Source organism: Pungitius pungitius, chromosome 14, assembly GCF_949316345.1.
Source record: "Pungitius pungitius chromosome 14, fPunPun2.1, whole genome shotgun sequence".
In the NCBI taxonomy this organism is placed as follows: domain Eukaryota; kingdom Metazoa; phylum Chordata; class Actinopteri; order Perciformes; family Gasterosteidae; genus Pungitius; species Pungitius pungitius.
This window is the reverse complement of record NC_084913.1, coordinates 6,689,861-6,708,188: the sequence shown is the minus strand read 5'-3', so window position 1 is coordinate 6,708,188 and position 18,328 is coordinate 6,689,861. Positions and strand designations below refer to the sequence as shown.

General features: G+C 43.4%; 2 protein-coding genes across 2 annotated transcripts; one reads left to right on the top strand and one right to left on the bottom strand.

Moving 5' to 3' along the window:
- Window positions 1-10: 10 nt before the first annotated feature.
- On the top strand, window positions 11-13,532 carry ubr1 (ubiquitin protein ligase E3 component n-recognin 1). Its single transcript, XM_037486516.2, has 47 exons — window positions 11-276; window positions 1,545-1,804; window positions 1,943-2,021; window positions 2,193-2,303; window positions 3,343-3,470; window positions 3,561-3,699; window positions 3,831-3,893; window positions 3,990-4,113; window positions 4,276-4,383; window positions 4,466-4,554; window positions 4,640-4,738; window positions 4,815-4,972; window positions 5,056-5,155; window positions 5,287-5,415; window positions 5,513-5,693; window positions 5,785-5,837; window positions 5,966-6,076; window positions 6,178-6,243; window positions 6,354-6,452; window positions 6,551-6,614; window positions 6,705-6,829; window positions 6,906-6,958; window positions 7,037-7,139; window positions 7,231-7,279; window positions 7,388-7,542; window positions 7,633-7,732; window positions 7,819-7,922; window positions 8,250-8,330; window positions 8,546-8,730; window positions 8,841-9,049; window positions 9,156-9,255; window positions 9,360-9,512; window positions 9,609-9,709; window positions 10,028-10,127; window positions 10,216-10,364; window positions 10,452-10,507; window positions 10,603-10,699; window positions 10,803-10,870; window positions 11,129-11,276; window positions 11,371-11,455; window positions 11,921-12,057; window positions 12,141-12,249; window positions 12,342-12,398; window positions 12,484-12,561; window positions 12,647-12,817; window positions 12,900-13,001; window positions 13,271-13,532. Exons 1-47 carry the CDS (start codon window positions 232-234, stop codon window positions 13,410-13,412), a joined length of 5,223 nt encoding a protein of 1,740 aa, XP_037342413.2. The 5' UTR covers window positions 11-231; the 3' UTR covers window positions 13,413-13,532.
- A 1,242-nt stretch (window positions 13,533-14,774) lies between these two features.
- On the bottom strand, window positions 14,775-17,338 carry LOC119227885 (photoreceptor outer segment membrane glycoprotein 2-like). Its single transcript, XM_037487071.2, has 3 exons — window positions 16,714-17,338; window positions 15,940-16,186; window positions 14,775-15,525 (listed from the first exon to the last, which is right to left on the bottom strand). Exons 1-3 carry the CDS (start codon window positions 17,292-17,294, stop codon window positions 15,253-15,255), a joined length of 1,101 nt encoding a protein of 366 aa, XP_037342968.2. The 5' UTR covers window positions 17,295-17,338; the 3' UTR covers window positions 14,775-15,252.
- Window positions 17,339-18,328: the final 990 nt, after the last annotated feature.

The window sequence follows — 18,328 nt, the reverse complement described above, 5'->3', positions numbered from 1 at the left end:
AAAAATGTTTTGTTTTGACCAGAGTCATATATCTGATAGAATAATACAAGTAAGTCTTCTATTTGAGTAACGTTTTACACTAACGTTAAGGTAAAAACAGAGAGGGCTTGTAAATGCTTGACCTCACCCACATATTTCGGAGACTTCTATTTGTATTATAACGTCGCAAAAGGTTTCGATACAAGTGGAGCCGTTTCCTGGTGACACCGCCTCCTTTACGGCAAATGGAATATGGCGGAGGGTGAGAAATCACTAGACGGACTGGACCTCAGCAAGGTATGATTTTTTTTTTTATACAGCTAAAATGTCTCTCGGTGTTTATTGACACTCGGGGACAGCAGACTGTGGTACAATAGATCCGTTTCTTTGAAGACGAAGTACGACGGTTTAGATAAAGGGCATCTAGTTGTCAGGCTAGCTATCCAGCTTAGCAGCTGTGCTAGCTACCTGACGTTAAACGTTTAAAATGTGCCTGCAGATGCTGCAATATTTACTGCTCGTCAACAGTGTATTTTGCTGTGTTTTGTTGCCAGCACGTGTTATAGTTGTCAATTTGCTATGCCGTGCAAGTGTCAATCTCCAACCGCTTGGTGTTTTTTTTTTTTTTTTGTCGCTTTGTCCATAACGCTTAAACATGCGATTTCCATTAGTTTGAACATTTAAACGTCATCATCCCGACTGTTTTCCGACCCCGGACTCCTACGTGGATACGATATTACTTCCTCACCGTTAGTTATTTACGGTGTCACACTTGTCATTTTGAAGTAGATCAAACCCAAACGAAGATGGGGCCTTAAACCTTACAGAACCCGCACTATAGCATCTGAAAAAGGTTTTTGACATCTATTAAAACTCCTAGTCTCCGTGTATAGTCTGCATATGACACCTGAATGCTGTTAAAAACCCATCTTTATGTTTCACAACAACTGATCTGGCTTTAGGTTGGCTTGTAAACTTGAAAAGGAAATGCTGATGGAGTAAACGTGTTTTGAACATGGTATTGTTTAAAATCTTGCACATCTTTGAGTCCCATGAACATGTTTTATAACATCTGAAACTACTCCATGTTTCAGCTTACATTTTCTTCAGGGTCCAAAAAGAAGAAGGGTCTGCTGGTTCCATCCATTTATTAAAAAGGTCCATTCACACTTAATTTAGGCCTAAAAATAATGATTTTTCTTTTCCAAAGATCAACTTCCACCCATTGATTTATTGATAGCCTCCAAAGTTATAGTCCTTTTTGACTTGTACTTTATTATTAATTCTTATTATAAAGCTTTACTTGGTATGAGCATTAGCTGTCCTTTAACATACTTCTGTCTGGATCAAAAAACTTTTTCATCCTAATCATTTTCTTTTTTAATTGCCATCAAAACGACATCTTGAAGTTTGAATTATTTGTTATGAATGAATCTTTACTGAAGGTAATATTTCTCCTCGTACCACTACAAGAATAATGGCTTGTAAATGTGGTTATGAGTCATAAGGTGGAGACAGATGTGAGTCATTGCAAAACAGTTTTGCTTTTCTCTGTTATTTCGCAGCAATGGCTGGAGGCGGCAAACAGCAAGGCGGAGCTATTCCGCTACCTGAAGGAGCAGGTACCACAGATCTTCTGCCTGAAGAAGGAGTCCAACCCTCAGGAGGAAGAAGAGCTCATGCAGAGCAGACTCCTTCACCCTCTGGAGTGCTTCCTGTTTGGGGAGGATCCTCAGGAGGGTCTGGAGAAGCTCAAGCAGGGCAGCCCCTCCTCACAGCTCTGTGGACGTGTCTTCAAAGAGGGAGAGACAGTCTACTCCTGCAGGTCTGAATAGACCATCTCATCTTTCATAATAAATGTGTTATATATTAATTGTGATAAAAATGTACAATATTTTTGGTTGTTGCTAACATTTAGGCAGGATAAGCACATGAAGTATAACTCCTGTACAATTTATTGCAGGGATTGTGCCATCGATCCCACGTGTGTCCTGTGCATGCATTGCTTTCAGGATAGCGTGCACAAAGGCCACCGCTACAAGGTTGGTGTCAATATGATTTATGATTTTGACAACATTTTTTGAAGGAATTTGCATGTCACGCTTTCAACTCTTTCCTCCTCTTGATCAGTCTTAATAATGTAGTTTCAGCACTACGGCAGTTGAAGAACTTAATTCCTGTTGTGTTTATCCATGATTTTTTTTTTTCCCCAGATGCATGCGTCATCAGGAGGGGGCTTCTGTGATTGTGGGGATGTTGAAGCCTGGAAGATTGGCCCCTGTTGCTCCAAACATGACCCTGGAGCGGCCAGCGCCATGGTAACGGTGAGTTACATAACAGAGCGGAAAGAGGGACGTGGGGGGGGCGTACTTGTGTTAGTAAACCCCAGAATGCTTATTTTCCCATCTTAGTCCTAAGTGCTGGTCCCTTGGCTGGGGCTTTGGATCCGGAAGTGAGAAAGAAAAGCACTTTGTTGACCCGCGCTAACTGAGAAAATGTGTAACTAGTTCCAGAGATTGGGATGGGGCGGGGCGCGTTGTTAATGAGACTTGTTCAGAGCCTTTCTACCATTTCTTACATCCTGCTGAGCTGTGCTGGGAAGTACTCCGTTCACAGCTTCTCCTACTAACCTGCTGCTGGTCACATGATGATTGATTGTCCTGCCCAGCAGTTGTTTGTCTGGCCTTTCTTTGCTGATCAGTGTTTGGGCTTTTTTTTCTGATAAGATCCTATTCAGGGGGCTTTGAGCAGCAAGTACGGCTCTGTGCCTTTTTTCCGTAAACAGCAGGTGTTCCTATTAACCGAGCCATCACTTGCACCGGTCTGGCAGCCTGCTTTGTGTTTGCTACGCCAGATCGGAACCTGTGCTTTAGCAAGCAGTCAGATGGCCAATGCTTGCATCCCCGGACGGAACGTGGAAACCCGTCATGCTGTTTCAGACGTGTTTTTGGGTGGCTTTTGGTAGATTCCAGTGCTTGTTCTCACAGCAGTGTGACATGGTGACTGGTGTAAACACACAGAGGGACAGTATGTTTGCTTTGTGTGTTAAATGTCAGCCATTTGTATGAAATACTTAACTGTTGTGTGGAATGTTTGCTCTCAGGGGATTTAATTGAAACTTCACACGGTCAGCTGCCTGTCATGCAGCTATGTGGCTCAACATTTAGTCCGGTTCCTCATATTATGAAGCTAGTGCTGACGACACAGAAAAATAAGGAATTGTCAATGGTTCTTGCAACAAATTAGCTTGTCTCAGAAAAGTTTCTCTCTTAATCTTAAAACACACAATTTAAGATCAATCCAGAGAGTTATAGTCAAATGTTCCAAAATGTGAATCCTTTGCGGTTGTCTCATTTTGTGTAGGATGAGTGTGTGTTGGAGCCCGAGATATACGTCCGCGCAGAGAGGCTGTTTCGGATATTGCTGCACTATGTCACAGGTTTCTTGGTGTGGGAGGAGAGCGTTGAACCACCGGAGGAGCTGCAGCCCCTGTACGGCCGGTCTAATTATATTCATCTACATACATCCTTATGCCAAGCACCCAATTTAACGCTGACAGTGTGTTTCTTCAATCCATGCAGGACAAAAGACAATGCCTACTACTGCGTACTGTACAATGATGAGCACCACTCGTACGACCATGTAATCTACACCCTGCAGCGTTCTGTTAACTGTGATCAGGCTGAAGCACAGACGCACACAGCACTTATTGACAAAGAGGTATTTCTTTTGGATGTATTTGCTCTTAATGTTTCCTTTTACAATACTGTCGTGATATGAATCGGGCTCCATAGTTGCAGTCATCATACCCACTGCAGAATATGCATAAATATTTGTGGACTGTCGCACAGGGTCGGCGGGCAGTAAAGAGAGGGACCCTTCGTTCCTGTCAGCAAGCAAGCGATCTCATCAGGGTAAACGCCGGTTTTAGAGTTTAGGATAGCATTTAGTCCACAACCTGACATTGTTGAGTGAGCACTAACTCTAAATCCTTCACTGCTGTCTTGCAGTCCAACTCCGAGCACATTTCCCTGCAGCCACTACGTGTGGAGATCCTTCATGCAGCAGTGATGGCTCATCAAACCTTTGTGCTGCGCCTCGGCCCCTGGTTCCAAAAGATCATCAGCTACTCAGGTGCCACCACACCTCACACAAACGTAGCGCTATTTATTGATTGTGCATCCGCGCCATCTTTAAAAAACAAAGAACGACCTATTGACACCGTTGGTCCTTAGTTGTCTGTGCACAGTTGCATGTCATGCGACTTGACTGGAAACCTACGTGTGTCTTGTGCAGTGGGCTTCAGACAGGCCTTCTGTCAGGTGGCGCTCGAGACGAATGCAGACGGAGACCAGCCTTGCCTCATCAGCAGACTCATGCTGCACGATGCCAGGATGTACAAAGGCAAGGACGCCTGAGCTTGGTTTTCAGGTCTTAATTGCAACTTGATTCCATGACACTAACATGAACTTTTTTTCCCTTCAAGGAGCTCGCAAGATAGTACATGAACTGATTTTCTGTAGCATGCTAATGGAGACCGAGTTCAAGAGGCTTTTTGCCATTGAGTTCACAAAGGTAAAAAAAGGAGGGAATTTTTGTACATTTCTGGCCATTCTTTTACCTGCTCAAACTAATGCATGCTCCATCTTTTTTTTTTTAGTACTACAAGCAGCTGCAAAAAGACTTTATAATTGATGACCACGAGAGGAGCATATCCATCACTGCTCTGTCTGTTCAGATATTCACTGTACCCACATTGGTAAGGTCAATGTGGTCAGATTCATGTTCCTAGATCTGTGTCTGTCTCTGCCCTCACATTCTGGTTCTTCTTCTAGGCCAGACAACTCATCGAAGAGGGCAATGTCATTAAAGTGATAGTAGGCACGGTCATGGAATTGCTGCGTGAGCATCTGGATAACAACAATCGCTTCTTCTTCCTTGGCTACAACTCTGACAAGTTCTCACGAATCCAGATCATCTTCCACGACCTCAGGTCATTAACGGACAATCAACTCTAATTAACTCTCTTGTTCCTAATGTCTTGGGCCTTTTTTAAAGACATGTCTTCTCTCTTAGGTATATTCTGATCAGCAAACCCTCGGTATGGACTGAAGAGCTGCAGAGAGAGTTCTTAGAGGGATTCAGAGACTTTCTTGGGCTTCTCAAATGCATGCAGGTAATGATCAGCTCAACCCCCATTCATTCCAGGATAGTGAGTAATCGCAGCGTTTGTACTGTTCAGGTAACTTGAAAAAACATATATTTAATCAGTCCTGGCCATCTTTGTTCTTTGCCTTCTTATATCAGGGTATGGAGGAAGTGAAGCGCCAGTTTGGTCAACACATTGCGGTGGAGCCAGAATGGGAGGCTGGCTTTTCTCTCCAGATCCAGCTTCGCCACATTCTTGCCATGTTTCAAGACTGGTGCTCCTCAAACGTGAGCTGCCAAGCAATAGTGTTATCCGACCAACAGAAGGGGTACGACTATGAACCCCCCTCTTACGTGGTCTATCATCTCTTGTTTGTCCCTTCAGGACGAGATCTTGCTGCTTGCATTTGAGGAGTGCCACAAAGTCCTGATGCAGTGCAATAACCAGCCCTTCCATCGGGAGGCCACCAGCTACCACATGTTGAAGCACGTCCTCCACGTTCGTCCCTACAAAGTGTCTCAAGAGCCAGTCAGCATACATCTGCCCATCTCCAGACTGCTGGCAGGTAGGGGAACTAATATTTGAGGCCCTTGGTGACTTCTTGGTCTCTTGCTGTTTCTGTGTAAACTTACTGCTCTGTACACTGTGATCCACAGGTCTGTATGTTATAATGTGCAGAACAAGGGCAGTTGAACGTCTAGATAACCCTGTAAGTGACATGAATATTCTAAATCCAAGTTTCAAGTATTCAGTGTGTGCTGTGTTGGTGAATGAATGAGCAGTTTTAACTTCCACTGCCGGCGTTACAGGGTTAGTTTTTTGTCTTCTCTATTGCAGGAGCGCTTTGACCACACCTTGCTGGCAGAGCATCCCCTGCGCTGTGTGGTGCTAGCTGCACAGGTCTCTGCTGAAATGTGGCGGAGAAACGGAATTTCATTGGTCAGCCAGGTAAACTACGTTCTTTGGCTGTTCAAGGCTAGAATTTCTCTGTTTTGTTACGTGTTGTTAATAAATATAAGGGAATCATTATTTTTCCCCCACATGATCAGGTCTACTACTATCAGGACGTAAAATGCAGGGACGAGATGTACGATAAGGACATTGTCATGCTTCAGGTTGGTGGAAATTAGACTTTCTTTTACTCTTGACTTTAAATGTATAGTTGTGTATTTATATACACATACTCTATTGACATATGGCTCTTTTAATACAAATCTTTTTACAGATAGCTGCTTCCAAAATGGATCCCAACCACTTCCTTATGCTGGTCTTGTTGCGATTTGAGCTCTTTGACTATTTCAAAGGAAGTATAAACAAAGACCAGGCAAGCAACATTCCATTCAAATTTTTAAACAACAAATTATAAAAAAAATGTGTATTTCAAATTATTTACTTTGTGATGAAATGCAACACAATTTGCAGGATGAACTGATACAGTGGAACCGCTTGACGGAAGAGATGCTGTACCTCCTTATCGTCGTGATCGGTGCGGTGTCACATTCTATGAATTCATGTACAGAGTTTAGTTTTGCTGAATGGGGTCCATACTAAAGCATCTGGCTGGTGTTGTTTCCAGGGGAGCGCTATGTGCCCGGTATCAGTCAGGTGACCAAAGAGGATGTGACCATGAGGGAGGTTATCCACCTGCTGTGCATTGAACCCATGGCTCATAGTAGCCTGGTTAAGGGTCTAACTGAGAACGTAAGCTCCAAACCGTTAAAACTCAAGAGTTAATTTATTAATTTTTACGAGGGAATAATAAATGTTTTCTTTGTAGGAGAGCCACGAAACTGGCCTGGAGAGTGTTATTACCAAAGTTGCAACCTTCAAGTATGTAAAGACTGAACATGCTTTATCTTAATAATATTTTCAGAGTGAATTGAATCTATTCTACTTCTGATTTTTTAGAAAACCAGGGGTTTCAGGGCACGGATTGTATGGAGTAAAGAAGGAACGTCTCGTAGAATTCAACCCTTTCTTCTACCATTATTCCAGATCACAGCATAGCAAGGTAATGCCATATCTCAACAAAGGTTTTCTGTTGACTTGACACATTTTTGTTGAATATTCCTCATTTCATTCTCACTTTTTACACTTTGCAGGCAGAAGAGTCTCAGAAGAAGAGGAGGACTCATGAAGGTCATGACAAAGGTGACCAATGTCTTCCTGCTGCGCAGGCTTAGATTTGAATTATCTGTACTCCCAACTGCTAATGAATTGTCTCTGCTAACAATACCGTGGTCTTTGTTTGACTCTCAGCTCTGCGTCCTCCGATGCCTCCCGCCTTCTGCCCAGCTTTCTCCAGCATAGTGCGTCTGCTCAGCTGTGACATTATCATCCACATCCTGAGACACACCCTGCAGAGAGCTGCAGAGGACCGGGCGACCCATTGGACAGAAGCCATGATCCAGAGGGTACACATCAACATCTTGTCCTTTACAGTCTACCTTACCGGGCTTGTGCCTTTTCATTACTGTAACGACATGCATTCATTTACCACACAGGCCCTGCACTTGATAGGCCAGGCATTGCTTGAAGAGAAAACACAACTTGAGGAAAGCACGATGGAGGAAGTGGCCTTTGATTTCAGCCTCAAGGCCCGCAGTGAGTGAAGCCTAATTGTTTCATAATTCTCAAAGCTATGAATTAGTTTGTTTTGCATAAATGTCTCTTCTTTTTTTTTTTTCAAGGAATTGGTTCAGAACACGGCAAGTCAGTCTTCCTCTTGTTGTCCAAGATTAAGGCCGTTCCTTCCCTCGAGGCTCAAAAAGACATGGTTAAATGGGTTTTACAGGTAGACTATTATACTACTATACGATTATAAAATGTGTTCTATATATATATATATATAATGTAAACCGTTTACAGTGCAGGAAGAAGCGAAAAAGCCTTCTTTCTATTATATATATTATATGTTGCATTGTAATGGAAACCACTAAAATATTATTCATTTGGCTGTACAAAGTATTAAAAAAATATTTGGTATATTGTAACAACAATAAAAATACATTATCAACAATGTCAAAAGAAAGAAAATGTGTTCATGTATAAGTGGGGTGCGTTTTGAATGTTTTTTTTTCCCAGTTGACTTCACTATCTTAAATGAATATTTTTCTCCTAGATGTTTGAGATCGTCAAGTGCCTTAGAGAGAAGTCCAGTCCAACAGCTTCCATGAGTGTGGATACGACCAAGCCAGAAGAGGTAAAAGAGCAATCAATGATGAATAATTATAATCCTATACAATTTACTCAGCTACTTTTAGTTTAATACTGTGAGCAGCTGTGGGTTTTACAAAGAGGGTTTTGGAAAGTGAGTTTACCAGATTAATTGGAGCTTCGTATTGTTGTCTTAAATTCCTCATAGTTCATTCTGTGCTACATTGTATTGAGAAGTTTAATGTCTTGTTATTATTCCAGAGTGCTCAGGACAAAGAGAAAGCTGAGCGCAAAAGGAAGGCAGAGGCTGCCAAACTCCACCGCCAGAAGATCATGGCCCAGATGTCAGCAATGCAGAAGAACTTCATCGAGTCAAACAAGATGATCTACGACAACATGCCGGAGAGTGGGACACAAGGGGGGGAGCCTGTTGCTACTACGGCGAGGTGACCATTCAGAAATACTATCAATGGGTGTGTTCATCTGGCTCTGCGCTCAAGCCTTTAAACCGAAGGCATTTAGCTAATTCTAGTTTGGGTTGTGTTTGTTCGTCCAGCTGTGCTATGGAGCACAGTGAGCTGTGTGTAGCCATCGGGCCCCAGCGAGGGTCCTCTCCGGCCGAGAGGGAGATGCTCACCTGCATTCTTTGCCAGGAAGAACAGGAGGTTGCGGCCCAGGCTCCCGCCATGGTACTGACCGCGTGTGTCCAGAGGTCCACGGTGCTGACGCAGTGCAGAGGGAGGATACCGACCAACAGAGCAGATGGTCCGTCTCCATTCACCGATCAATCCATTGAGTCGTAAACGGTTATCATTTAACGTGGGAAAATCAGAGTCCTCTGACTCACGTGTGTTGTCTTTATCCCTTAAAGGCACAGTGACATCATATCCCCTCTTCATGCCTCCTGAACTGGCAGTTGGTACCCACACGGGCAGCTGTGGACATGTCATGCATGCCACATGTTGGCAAAAGTGAGTTATTATAAGAATACATTTGCTAATTCTGCCAGTCCTCCCCCTGCAGGTACAGTTGAGGATTAATTTAGTATTAAGGTGGTGTTCTATGTATTTGTCAGATACTTTGAGGCCGTTCAGAACATGACCAGGAACCGGCTCCATGTTGAGCTGATCATCGACCTGGAGAATGGAGAGTATCTGTGTCCCCTGTGCAAGTCTCTGTGCAACACCGTCGTCCCTCTTATCCCGTTTGAAAGGTTAATGTTCAACTAGTAAGTCCAGCTCACCGTCCTCAGGCCAATATGCAATGCATCATTGTTTGTACAAACATATCAGAAGTTATTCTGAATATGGTTTCCTGTGTTCAGTGAAAACGCAGAGATAATTGGAGAGCATTTGACTCTGCCCCGCTGGATCCAGATCCTCACAGCCAGGATTAGAGGACTCAAGTCAGTCACTCAAGAAAATGGTAAGACGACACGCTCACCATAGAGGTTTTTATGTCTATATTTATATAACGGTCATGTATGCCTTTTTACTGTAAACTCAACACTGCAGGTGCCTCATTGTAAAAGCTGTTATCTGCTTTACTTTTGACGACAGACTTTTAGGATAAAGCCGCTCTTGCATTATATTATCTTCTATAACGTAAACTGGGTGCACGCAGAGACTACTATATAAAGGCTGATCGATTTGACATCAGTGCTTAAAAGTCACCTACAAGTAGCGTTGTAGGCCAAATATGCCTAGATGTTGACATGTGGGATATTTTCTCTCTGTTGGGCAGATTGCAACAGCGAGGGCAGCAGTGTTGATGAGGACACGCGGCTGTGCGGAGAGGGCCAGGCTGACTTTAGATCCATTCTGAGCTACGGAGTACAAGAACCGTGAGTGGAACTCCTCCGCTGCTCCTCCAAGTCTCTTAGATCTCCCATAATGCAGCGTTCTGAATTTTCTGCGGCTGTTTGTTTTTAGGAGGAAGTTCTCCGACAGCATAGTGGAGATGCTGGTTGTTTGCGCCACCACGGTCCACAGGGTGGGACTGCAGACGGCACCCAATGAGCTGTGTCCACGTGTGCCCATCATGGCTTGGAACACGTGTGCCTTCACCATTCAGGCCATCGGTACAGCCAAAATTCTGAGGTTACTTGTGTCGATTGGCCGCCTTTTCATGTTCTGGCATTTCTCAAAAATGTGTTGTGTCTTCACAGAAAACATATTGCAGGAAGAAAGCAAGTCCCTCTTTGGCTCCTTACAAAACAGACAGGTTGGACAAACACAAAAAGTTGACATTTGTCACATCATGCATGTAATATAATGTATGATGGTCTAACTTCGGTGTTTCAAATGTTTCTGTTTTAGCTCGCCGGTCTAAAGGCAATTGTTCAGTTTTCAGCAGCTCAGAGAATTAAGAGTTCCCAGGCTGTCATTCAGAGGCACTTTAACGACATGTTGGGGGGTATGTTGTCATTCAAGAATACCTACATTTATTTAATGCATATAATGGTACAGCTTACTTTCCATTTATTGGCCTTGTGGTGATAACTAACTTCTTTTGCCAGTGTTGCTTCCGGCGATGGGCAGAAAGAACACCCCTTCTCTTCTGGAGGTGGACTTCTTTCATCTTCTGGTAGGTTCGCTGTAAAGGGAACAGCTCTGTTGTGAATGATGGACTCCAACACTTCGTTTAATCATCTCTCGACAAGTTCAGTTAAATTACATTTGTTACATATAATTATTGAGGATTAATTGTAATGATAATTGCTGCTCTTATAAACTTGCTGATGGTTTCATATTTTCATACGATTCTGATATATTTGTTTGCCAATTTTAAGCTGTTTTTTTTTCTTTTGGTTAATGGAAATTATTTTACTGTGTTGTTTGTCAGGTGGGGTTGGTGTTGTCTATACCTGCACTATATCAGGAGGAGGCTGTGGACTTGCAGCCGTCCGCTGTCAGTTCTGCATACAACCACCTGCACCTCCTTCATCTGGTGACCATGGCTCACATGCTGCAGGTCCTGGTTTCATCTGCAGGTACAAACCACACCACCACACATTGTGGTTAATTTACTGAACTACCACTACACTATCTAGGATGGTGATTAACTCATGGTGTCATTTTACCTAGATTTTCCCGCAGTAGCTGGAGAGGAGACGGAGGAGTCGAAAGCAGCAGCAGAGCTCTACACTACAGTGTCGCAACACACTGAAAGGTACACGTGTTTCTCATCTACTATTTACGGAGCAAAATACTTTTTTGTTTGACGTTTTGCGAAATGCAATTCTATTTAGCTCAAAACTTCATGCGCTGAAATATTCATTGTATGGAAAAGAAAGGTGGTCTGATACCTTGATTGTAGAAATTTCAAGAAAATTCAAATGCGAAACAATTATTCCATCAGCAATGTATGCACAGACACCGAGGGGAACCTCTTTCTACTTTGAGTCTCCGTTCTGCTACTGTTGCCAAGGCCGTTCTTCTGGGGTTGAAGCGACATCTTTTATTCAGAGAAGATGTCAACTTTTACCTTCAAAGGCCTCCATCTGCTGTTACCACCAACACGGTCTACGGAGGTTTTCACTGACTGCTGGAAGCCGAGCGACTGTTATTTCAATCTGTTCTGATGTGAACTGCTTTTCAGCTTGTTTGACGGATTGTTCTGTGGTTCGCTCATCAGGCTGATTCCAGATGTGTCCGGCATCTCTGTGGCAGAAAGAGTGAAGAGGGGAATTGAACCTTTCCTGCGCTGTGCTGCTCTCTTTTTTAATTGCCTTACAGGAGTACATCCCCCAGAGGAGCTTTGTAGTACTGCTGGTAGGTGACCTGTGGTACCAATACAACATACCACTGATGACAATTTAAAGAATTAAAGCTAAACATTTTTTGATTTCTTGAAGTCACCTCACAAGGACAGTTGGAGGCACTATGCAGCTACTTGGCACTACCCTCCAATCTGTTCCAGCTCTTCCAGGTGCACAGAGACACTGTTACTCCACTGCTTAGAAGGTACGTGTGAAGCATTGAGGCATGGTCAAAGGATCTTTTTATTTACTGAAGAGTTGGGAGGTTTTTTTTGTTAATGCTTTTTCTTCTTTTAGCTGGTGTGGGAGTCTAGCTGTTACCAAAGCCCTGAAAGGCAAAAATCAGACCGTCAGGTAGGCTCTAGCCTTTTGTATTGCTCCAGTCCTACTTTTGTAATAAACCAGCTCCCAGTTATACACCAATCTACTCTTTGCACAGATACCCGAGGAGAAGGAATCGTTTGGTTGATCTTCCTGAGGATTACAGTGCTCTCCTCAATCAAGCCAGCCATTTTCAGTAAGTGGACATTTAATGAAAGGGCCTACAGCGGAAAATCTCACTAGAGGGCGTCTCGCCATTAGTCAACTCTACCTGTCCTCAGGTGTCCCAGATCTACAGATGACGACCGGAAGCATCCGACCTTGTGCCTGTTTTGTGGCGCCATCTTGTGCTCCCAGAGCTCCTGCTGTCTCAGCCAGTTGGATGGAGAAGATGTGGGGGCTTGCACTGCCCACGCTGCCACCTGTGGGGCCGGAGTGGGAATGTTCCTCAGGTGGGTGAACTCTACGCCTTGAAGCATCTTGCGTCTTCCCTGAAATGTGATGCTTAAAGGAAATTTGGTTTCATGTTGACAGGATAAGAGAGTGTGAAATTGTACTGATGGCGAGTAAGACTCGAGGAAGCACATATCCTGCTCCTTACCTGGATGATTATGGGGAGACTGATCCTCACCTTGGGTAAGAATCAAAGCTTCTCTTCCAGGTTCAAACAAAACTTGCAAATGTAAATATTGCCTCGTACAGGAAGCAACTTGACAAATCCAGGATTATACCACTTATTACTTGACCTGAGGTTGAATTGTAGTTACCCTGTCCTTCTTTACAATATGTAAAAACTAAAAAACAAACTACATAGTATTTGAAATCATTACTGCTTCTGTAGGCACATTTTTGTGTGTTTCAAATGAAAAAAATAAATCCGGCCTTCCTTTTTTCTTAATCTTTAGACGAGGCAATCCCTTGCACCTTTGCCCAGAGCGCTACAAGAAGCTGAACCAGCTGTGGCAGCAGCATTGCATCCTGGAAGAAATCGCCCGCAGTCTCGAGGTGGTCAACGTGATGTTTGCGTTTGAGTGGCAGATGTTGTGATGATTGCTGCAGCTGTGTTGGCCGGGAAGAAAAGAGCACAGCCATAGAGCACAATCTGCTCCAGTGCTCCTTAGGCAGGCAGACACACACACACACACACACACACACACACAAAAACAACCCTCCTGCAATCAAAGGAGCCCCAAGCAGCCAGTCCCTCTCTGAGGACACCCCTGCCAGGGTTAGGAGAGGTGGGACACTCGGGGGAGGAAGGCTAGCAGAGTAACGAGTAAACCCAAGTCGCCTTGTTTTAATTTGATTGTCTGCTGTAAGGAGTTTCTGCTAGAGAAATGGTATTTGCAAATAAAGACACACATCAGATACACACCAACATGTTTTAGTTAACAGTTATTTAATTTCTTTCTGTAATGCTGTGAATTTTCTGCATTCTCTTGTTGGTCCTATACATTTATCATTTGTCATAAGTTATTATTCTGTTTCGGAGGGTATATTCATTTAGAAATCAGGCATAGTCTTGAGATCTTTCACATTTTGGCCTTTGCCCATTAACTATGTAAATGGTTCAAGTAATGGAGCCACATATGGTCACCTTTAATCACATATATATGCGTATGTAATGAATAAAACATTTATAAAAGATACATTATTTTCAAAGCTGTATTAAAAACCAACTCTGTAGTCTGAGAGAAGTATACAGTAACCTGCTTCCATAAAATCCTAATATAAAAACATTCAGATAAGCAAGCATTTTGACTATAATGTGCAGCCCCTTTTTGAGATTCATGGTTATATGTCCTGAATTACCTTAAGAATCCTTTTGTGAATTATGTAATACATTGCTACCATACCATATGGCTTAATGATATAATGCTATGACTCAAAAACCCGGCCAAAGTAATTCTGAAGATCAGATATCCACTGTATATTGATAGTTAATACAATTTATAGAGGGGACCTTTGATTGACAGCCATCTTTCAACATCTAGTGGTAATCCAAGAAATTGCAACATTCTATTTAAAAGCAAAATTTACTTTATATTGAAAATAATCTAAGGTAGCATTTGATATCTTTTTTTGGTTATTACCCCCTTTTCAGGAAAATGTGTGAATTTGAAAAGTTCTCCTTTTGTGTTGTTTGACAGTATTGCATAACTTCCAGGCTATAGAAATAAAGTCATTAGCCTATATACAGATAAACTGCTCCTGCGCCGTGAATCCATGCCCTGAGTACAGTATTGTCTGCAATGTCTTATGGGATTCATTTTGTTTCATTATAATGGAATAAAAGTCTTGATCACCCATAGAATTATTTGGTGATCTATTTTCCATCATCAATATTTGTCATCCGTCGCCTGAGAACCCCGGGTGAGGTACAGATTGGCAGAATTATCTTATTTCGGGAGGTTTAGTACTAGATTCTAACTCAAAGTGAGAATTAAAACTCGATTAACGCACACTTTTTGATTCATCTTCAGAGTTTTTGCATTTCCCCCTGAAAATATAACCTGTAATCTACCTTAACAGCTGCCATGCAACATTTCTGTTGCTTCCTCCGGCCCACATGATCATCCCTATAACATATATATATCCCTACAGTTTGTACACAGCAAATTACAGTACAAATGTTCAAAAAGTAATACGTGTTGTGGTTGCTTGGATTCTTGCATCATCGAAAAAAAGACCATATGTTAAGTCAACAAGGCATTATTTGCTAAATGTGCCAATATTGTGTAATATTATCCACAATATACCTTAGTTTCCACACACAGACACCTTTTGTATAGCAAACTATTGACTTCTATGAATAATAAAAAACCAAGTAATGAAGAACTGTTTTTTTTAAGTATCAGGGAGAAGGCCCTCGTTGAGGCCTGAGCGCTCAACTGGCTTCAGGCGTCTCCTTCGGCGGCACGTTGTCCGGCCCGTAGTGCGCTTTAGAGGCGGAGGGGACGTTGATGTTGGGGTCCCCGTTGTTGCCTGCGTCTATCTGGTTGCCCTTGCCGAGGCACTTGATGATGTTCAGGTTGGTGCGGGCGGTTTCCATGAAGCTGTTTTCCAGCAGCCAGCCGTCCGACTCCGAGTTCGGGTCCCCCTGCCTGACCACGTTTTCCAGAGACGTCTGCAGGTAACGGACCCCGGTCAGCACGGACAGCTGAGACGAGACAGCGCCGAGACATTTGGTGGACGACATCGGGAAAGCACATAGAGATAGAGAAACTTATTTGTACTTATATATACTTCACTATGATATGTAATAGAGTGCAGGACAATTGGAGTTTCCCAATATAGTATTTCATCAAATGTAAATGTCACAATGTTTGATAAAAGAATGTCTTAGCATAAAATACGTCAAAATAAAGCATGAAAACACTGAAAATATGGTGTTAAAAGGAAAAATTAAATAGTATGTTGTAAACAAAGTAATGCCATACAACTATGTCATAAAAAGCCCTACGATAAGCTATGCTTATCCTACAACAAGCGGAGGTTGCCCTCCGACCCCCAGGAGGAGGAGGAGGAGGCCGCGGTGATGGTCATCGACTCGTCTCTCTCTCTCTCTCCTCACCTCAAACAGCCAGGTGATGAGCACGGTGAGGCCGATGGACTGCATGATGTCCGTGTAGTACTCCAGCAGCGCCTGGCGGCACCCTTTCATCCACAGGTTCAGCTCCTCCCTCTGGTGCTCGTAGTTGAAGTGCGCCGAGTTGTTGGTGATCCGCCGCTGGATGCAGGGCCGGGGCGAGTTGCTGTTGCAGCAGCTGAAGGGGACTCCGTCCATCAGGTACTTGCCCTCCACGTTGCTTCTTAGTCGGCTGGGAGGCAGGGAAAAAAAAAAGATCCAACTTAAGCGTGTCTTTGTGGGGCTCTTTGGTGTCACAGATTAGGCCTTAAGTGTGTACAACTTTTTCTTTAAGACTTAATGTGAAGCCAAATACACAGATCTCTCTCTATATTATTGGGGATGTTTTTCACTCCAATGTTGGCCCCTCTTTCACTTTACTGGGCATCAAATCAATGTTTTGTACTGTTCTTTTTTTCTTCAAATACAGTTGTAGTTTTGATCTGTTAGGCGTACATTTGGGAATTATTCATTTAGATTTTATAGGGGCACCTTTTTATGTTAAAGTAATAGTTTATGTTTCAAATGATATTACAATGTGTATATTTTATATAATGTTTTGCCTCTTTTTGTAAACCAAGGATGAAACAAGTTGCAGCAACACATATTTAAAGATAACAAGAGGAGGGTTTTTGTTTAAACTGTCCCTTTTTTTTTAACTTCATCTAAAGTATGAACATCCTCTCAAACCAGTGTCCTCGTTCTGTACTTTGCACTTACTCCACCACCTCTTTTTGGGACATATCCAGGTACCGGTTGCTGATCCACTGTATGTGAAACCAGTCTCTGTAGCCACTGTTCCCGCAGCAGTGGAACTCGATCTGCAGCATGTCCACCGTTCGCTTCAGGAAGCATCGCCCCGGCGTGTCCGTGTCCTTGTAGAAGCGCATGGCCTCCGTCAGCCCCAGGTCCAGAGACTCCTCCAGCTCCCCGCGCATGCTGTAGCACATCAGGGCCCCGACCAGCACGCAGAAGGTGAAGAAGAAGGTGCATATGATGTAGGGCAGCATGATCAGCTTCCAGCGCAGGAACTTGGTGGTGTCCACGCAGTCGTAGCAGATCTTCCCGCCCAAGAAGTTTATGGCGCAGGCGATGAGGCCCACGGCGATCAGCATGTTGGGCACGTACTGGATGTCCCTCTCCGCCATCAGCTCTCCTCGCTTGTTGATCTCCACCTTGAGGAAGAGCCCCAGGCTGAACAGGAGGATCCCGGTCAACACTGAGATCCAGTTCAGGATCCACAGCACCTGGGCCAGCTTGTCTCTCTTGTTCTTGGTGAACTTCATTCTTAAAACCGCCATTGCGTGTTTGTGTGTGTCCCCTGGAGGTTTTCTTTCACGTTTAAGGGGGATTAATGGTGGGACACAGGTGGGGCATCGGAGAGGAAGCGGTTTACCTCCAGGGGCTGCGGGGCACCAGGGGGGAGGGGGATCGGTTTTTCACTTCTCCGAAGGTCCTCTCATAAGCAGCTTAGCCCCGGTAGTCATGATCAATATCTTGTGGACGCTGCATTGTGGTTGAACTGTGGATGAGGCAGACCTGGGAAAGTATGAAAAAGATGAAACACTGACGTTTGATCAGTTGTACGCAAACTGGAAGCAATTTAAATGTGACTTAAACGGAGAAATGTTAAACAAGATGTCCTTTGATTTGAAAAAAATATATATATTTTATTTTAACCCCAGAAGGTATTTTTCTCTCTGTGCAAAGCACCAACGAATACAATGTAATAAATAGCTGGAATAAGGAAAGAGAATTGAATAAATGCACTGTACCTCATCCAGGTCAGTGTTCCCCATCAACATCTGGCATTATTCTTCTGTCATCTTCAGATTTTTCCTTCAGACATCCTCACACGTATTGCCCAGAGGCGAGTAGTTGCAGTGGAACCGATAGTATGAGCGTAACCACGGCAGCATCAGCGAGACTAGTAGCAAAGTCCTGAACCTCATCCTAATCCCTCCCTAATCATTAATCAACCCTCTGGGTCCGAGAGGGATTTGGACCCACCTTCTGCCACCTACGCAAATCTGACTGTCTGAAAGTAACGTAACATTGTGTCTGTGTTTGTTTTTCATAGAGCTAGAGGAAGAAAGAGCTGATATCCTTTTGGACATTCTGATACATGTTTTATTGTTCATCCATCAAAGAATTCTGAATCAATTATTTTATCTAACAATATGTCCACATGAGCTGCCCCCACACACATGATCTAAAGAAGTAGATAAAGGCCATGAGGGGTAAACGCCGGGTTTAAACTACGTCATTAAAAGGGAACTAGCTGCTGTTCTTCAAATAACTATTTTCATTATTAAGGAATCTTTTTTTCTTGACT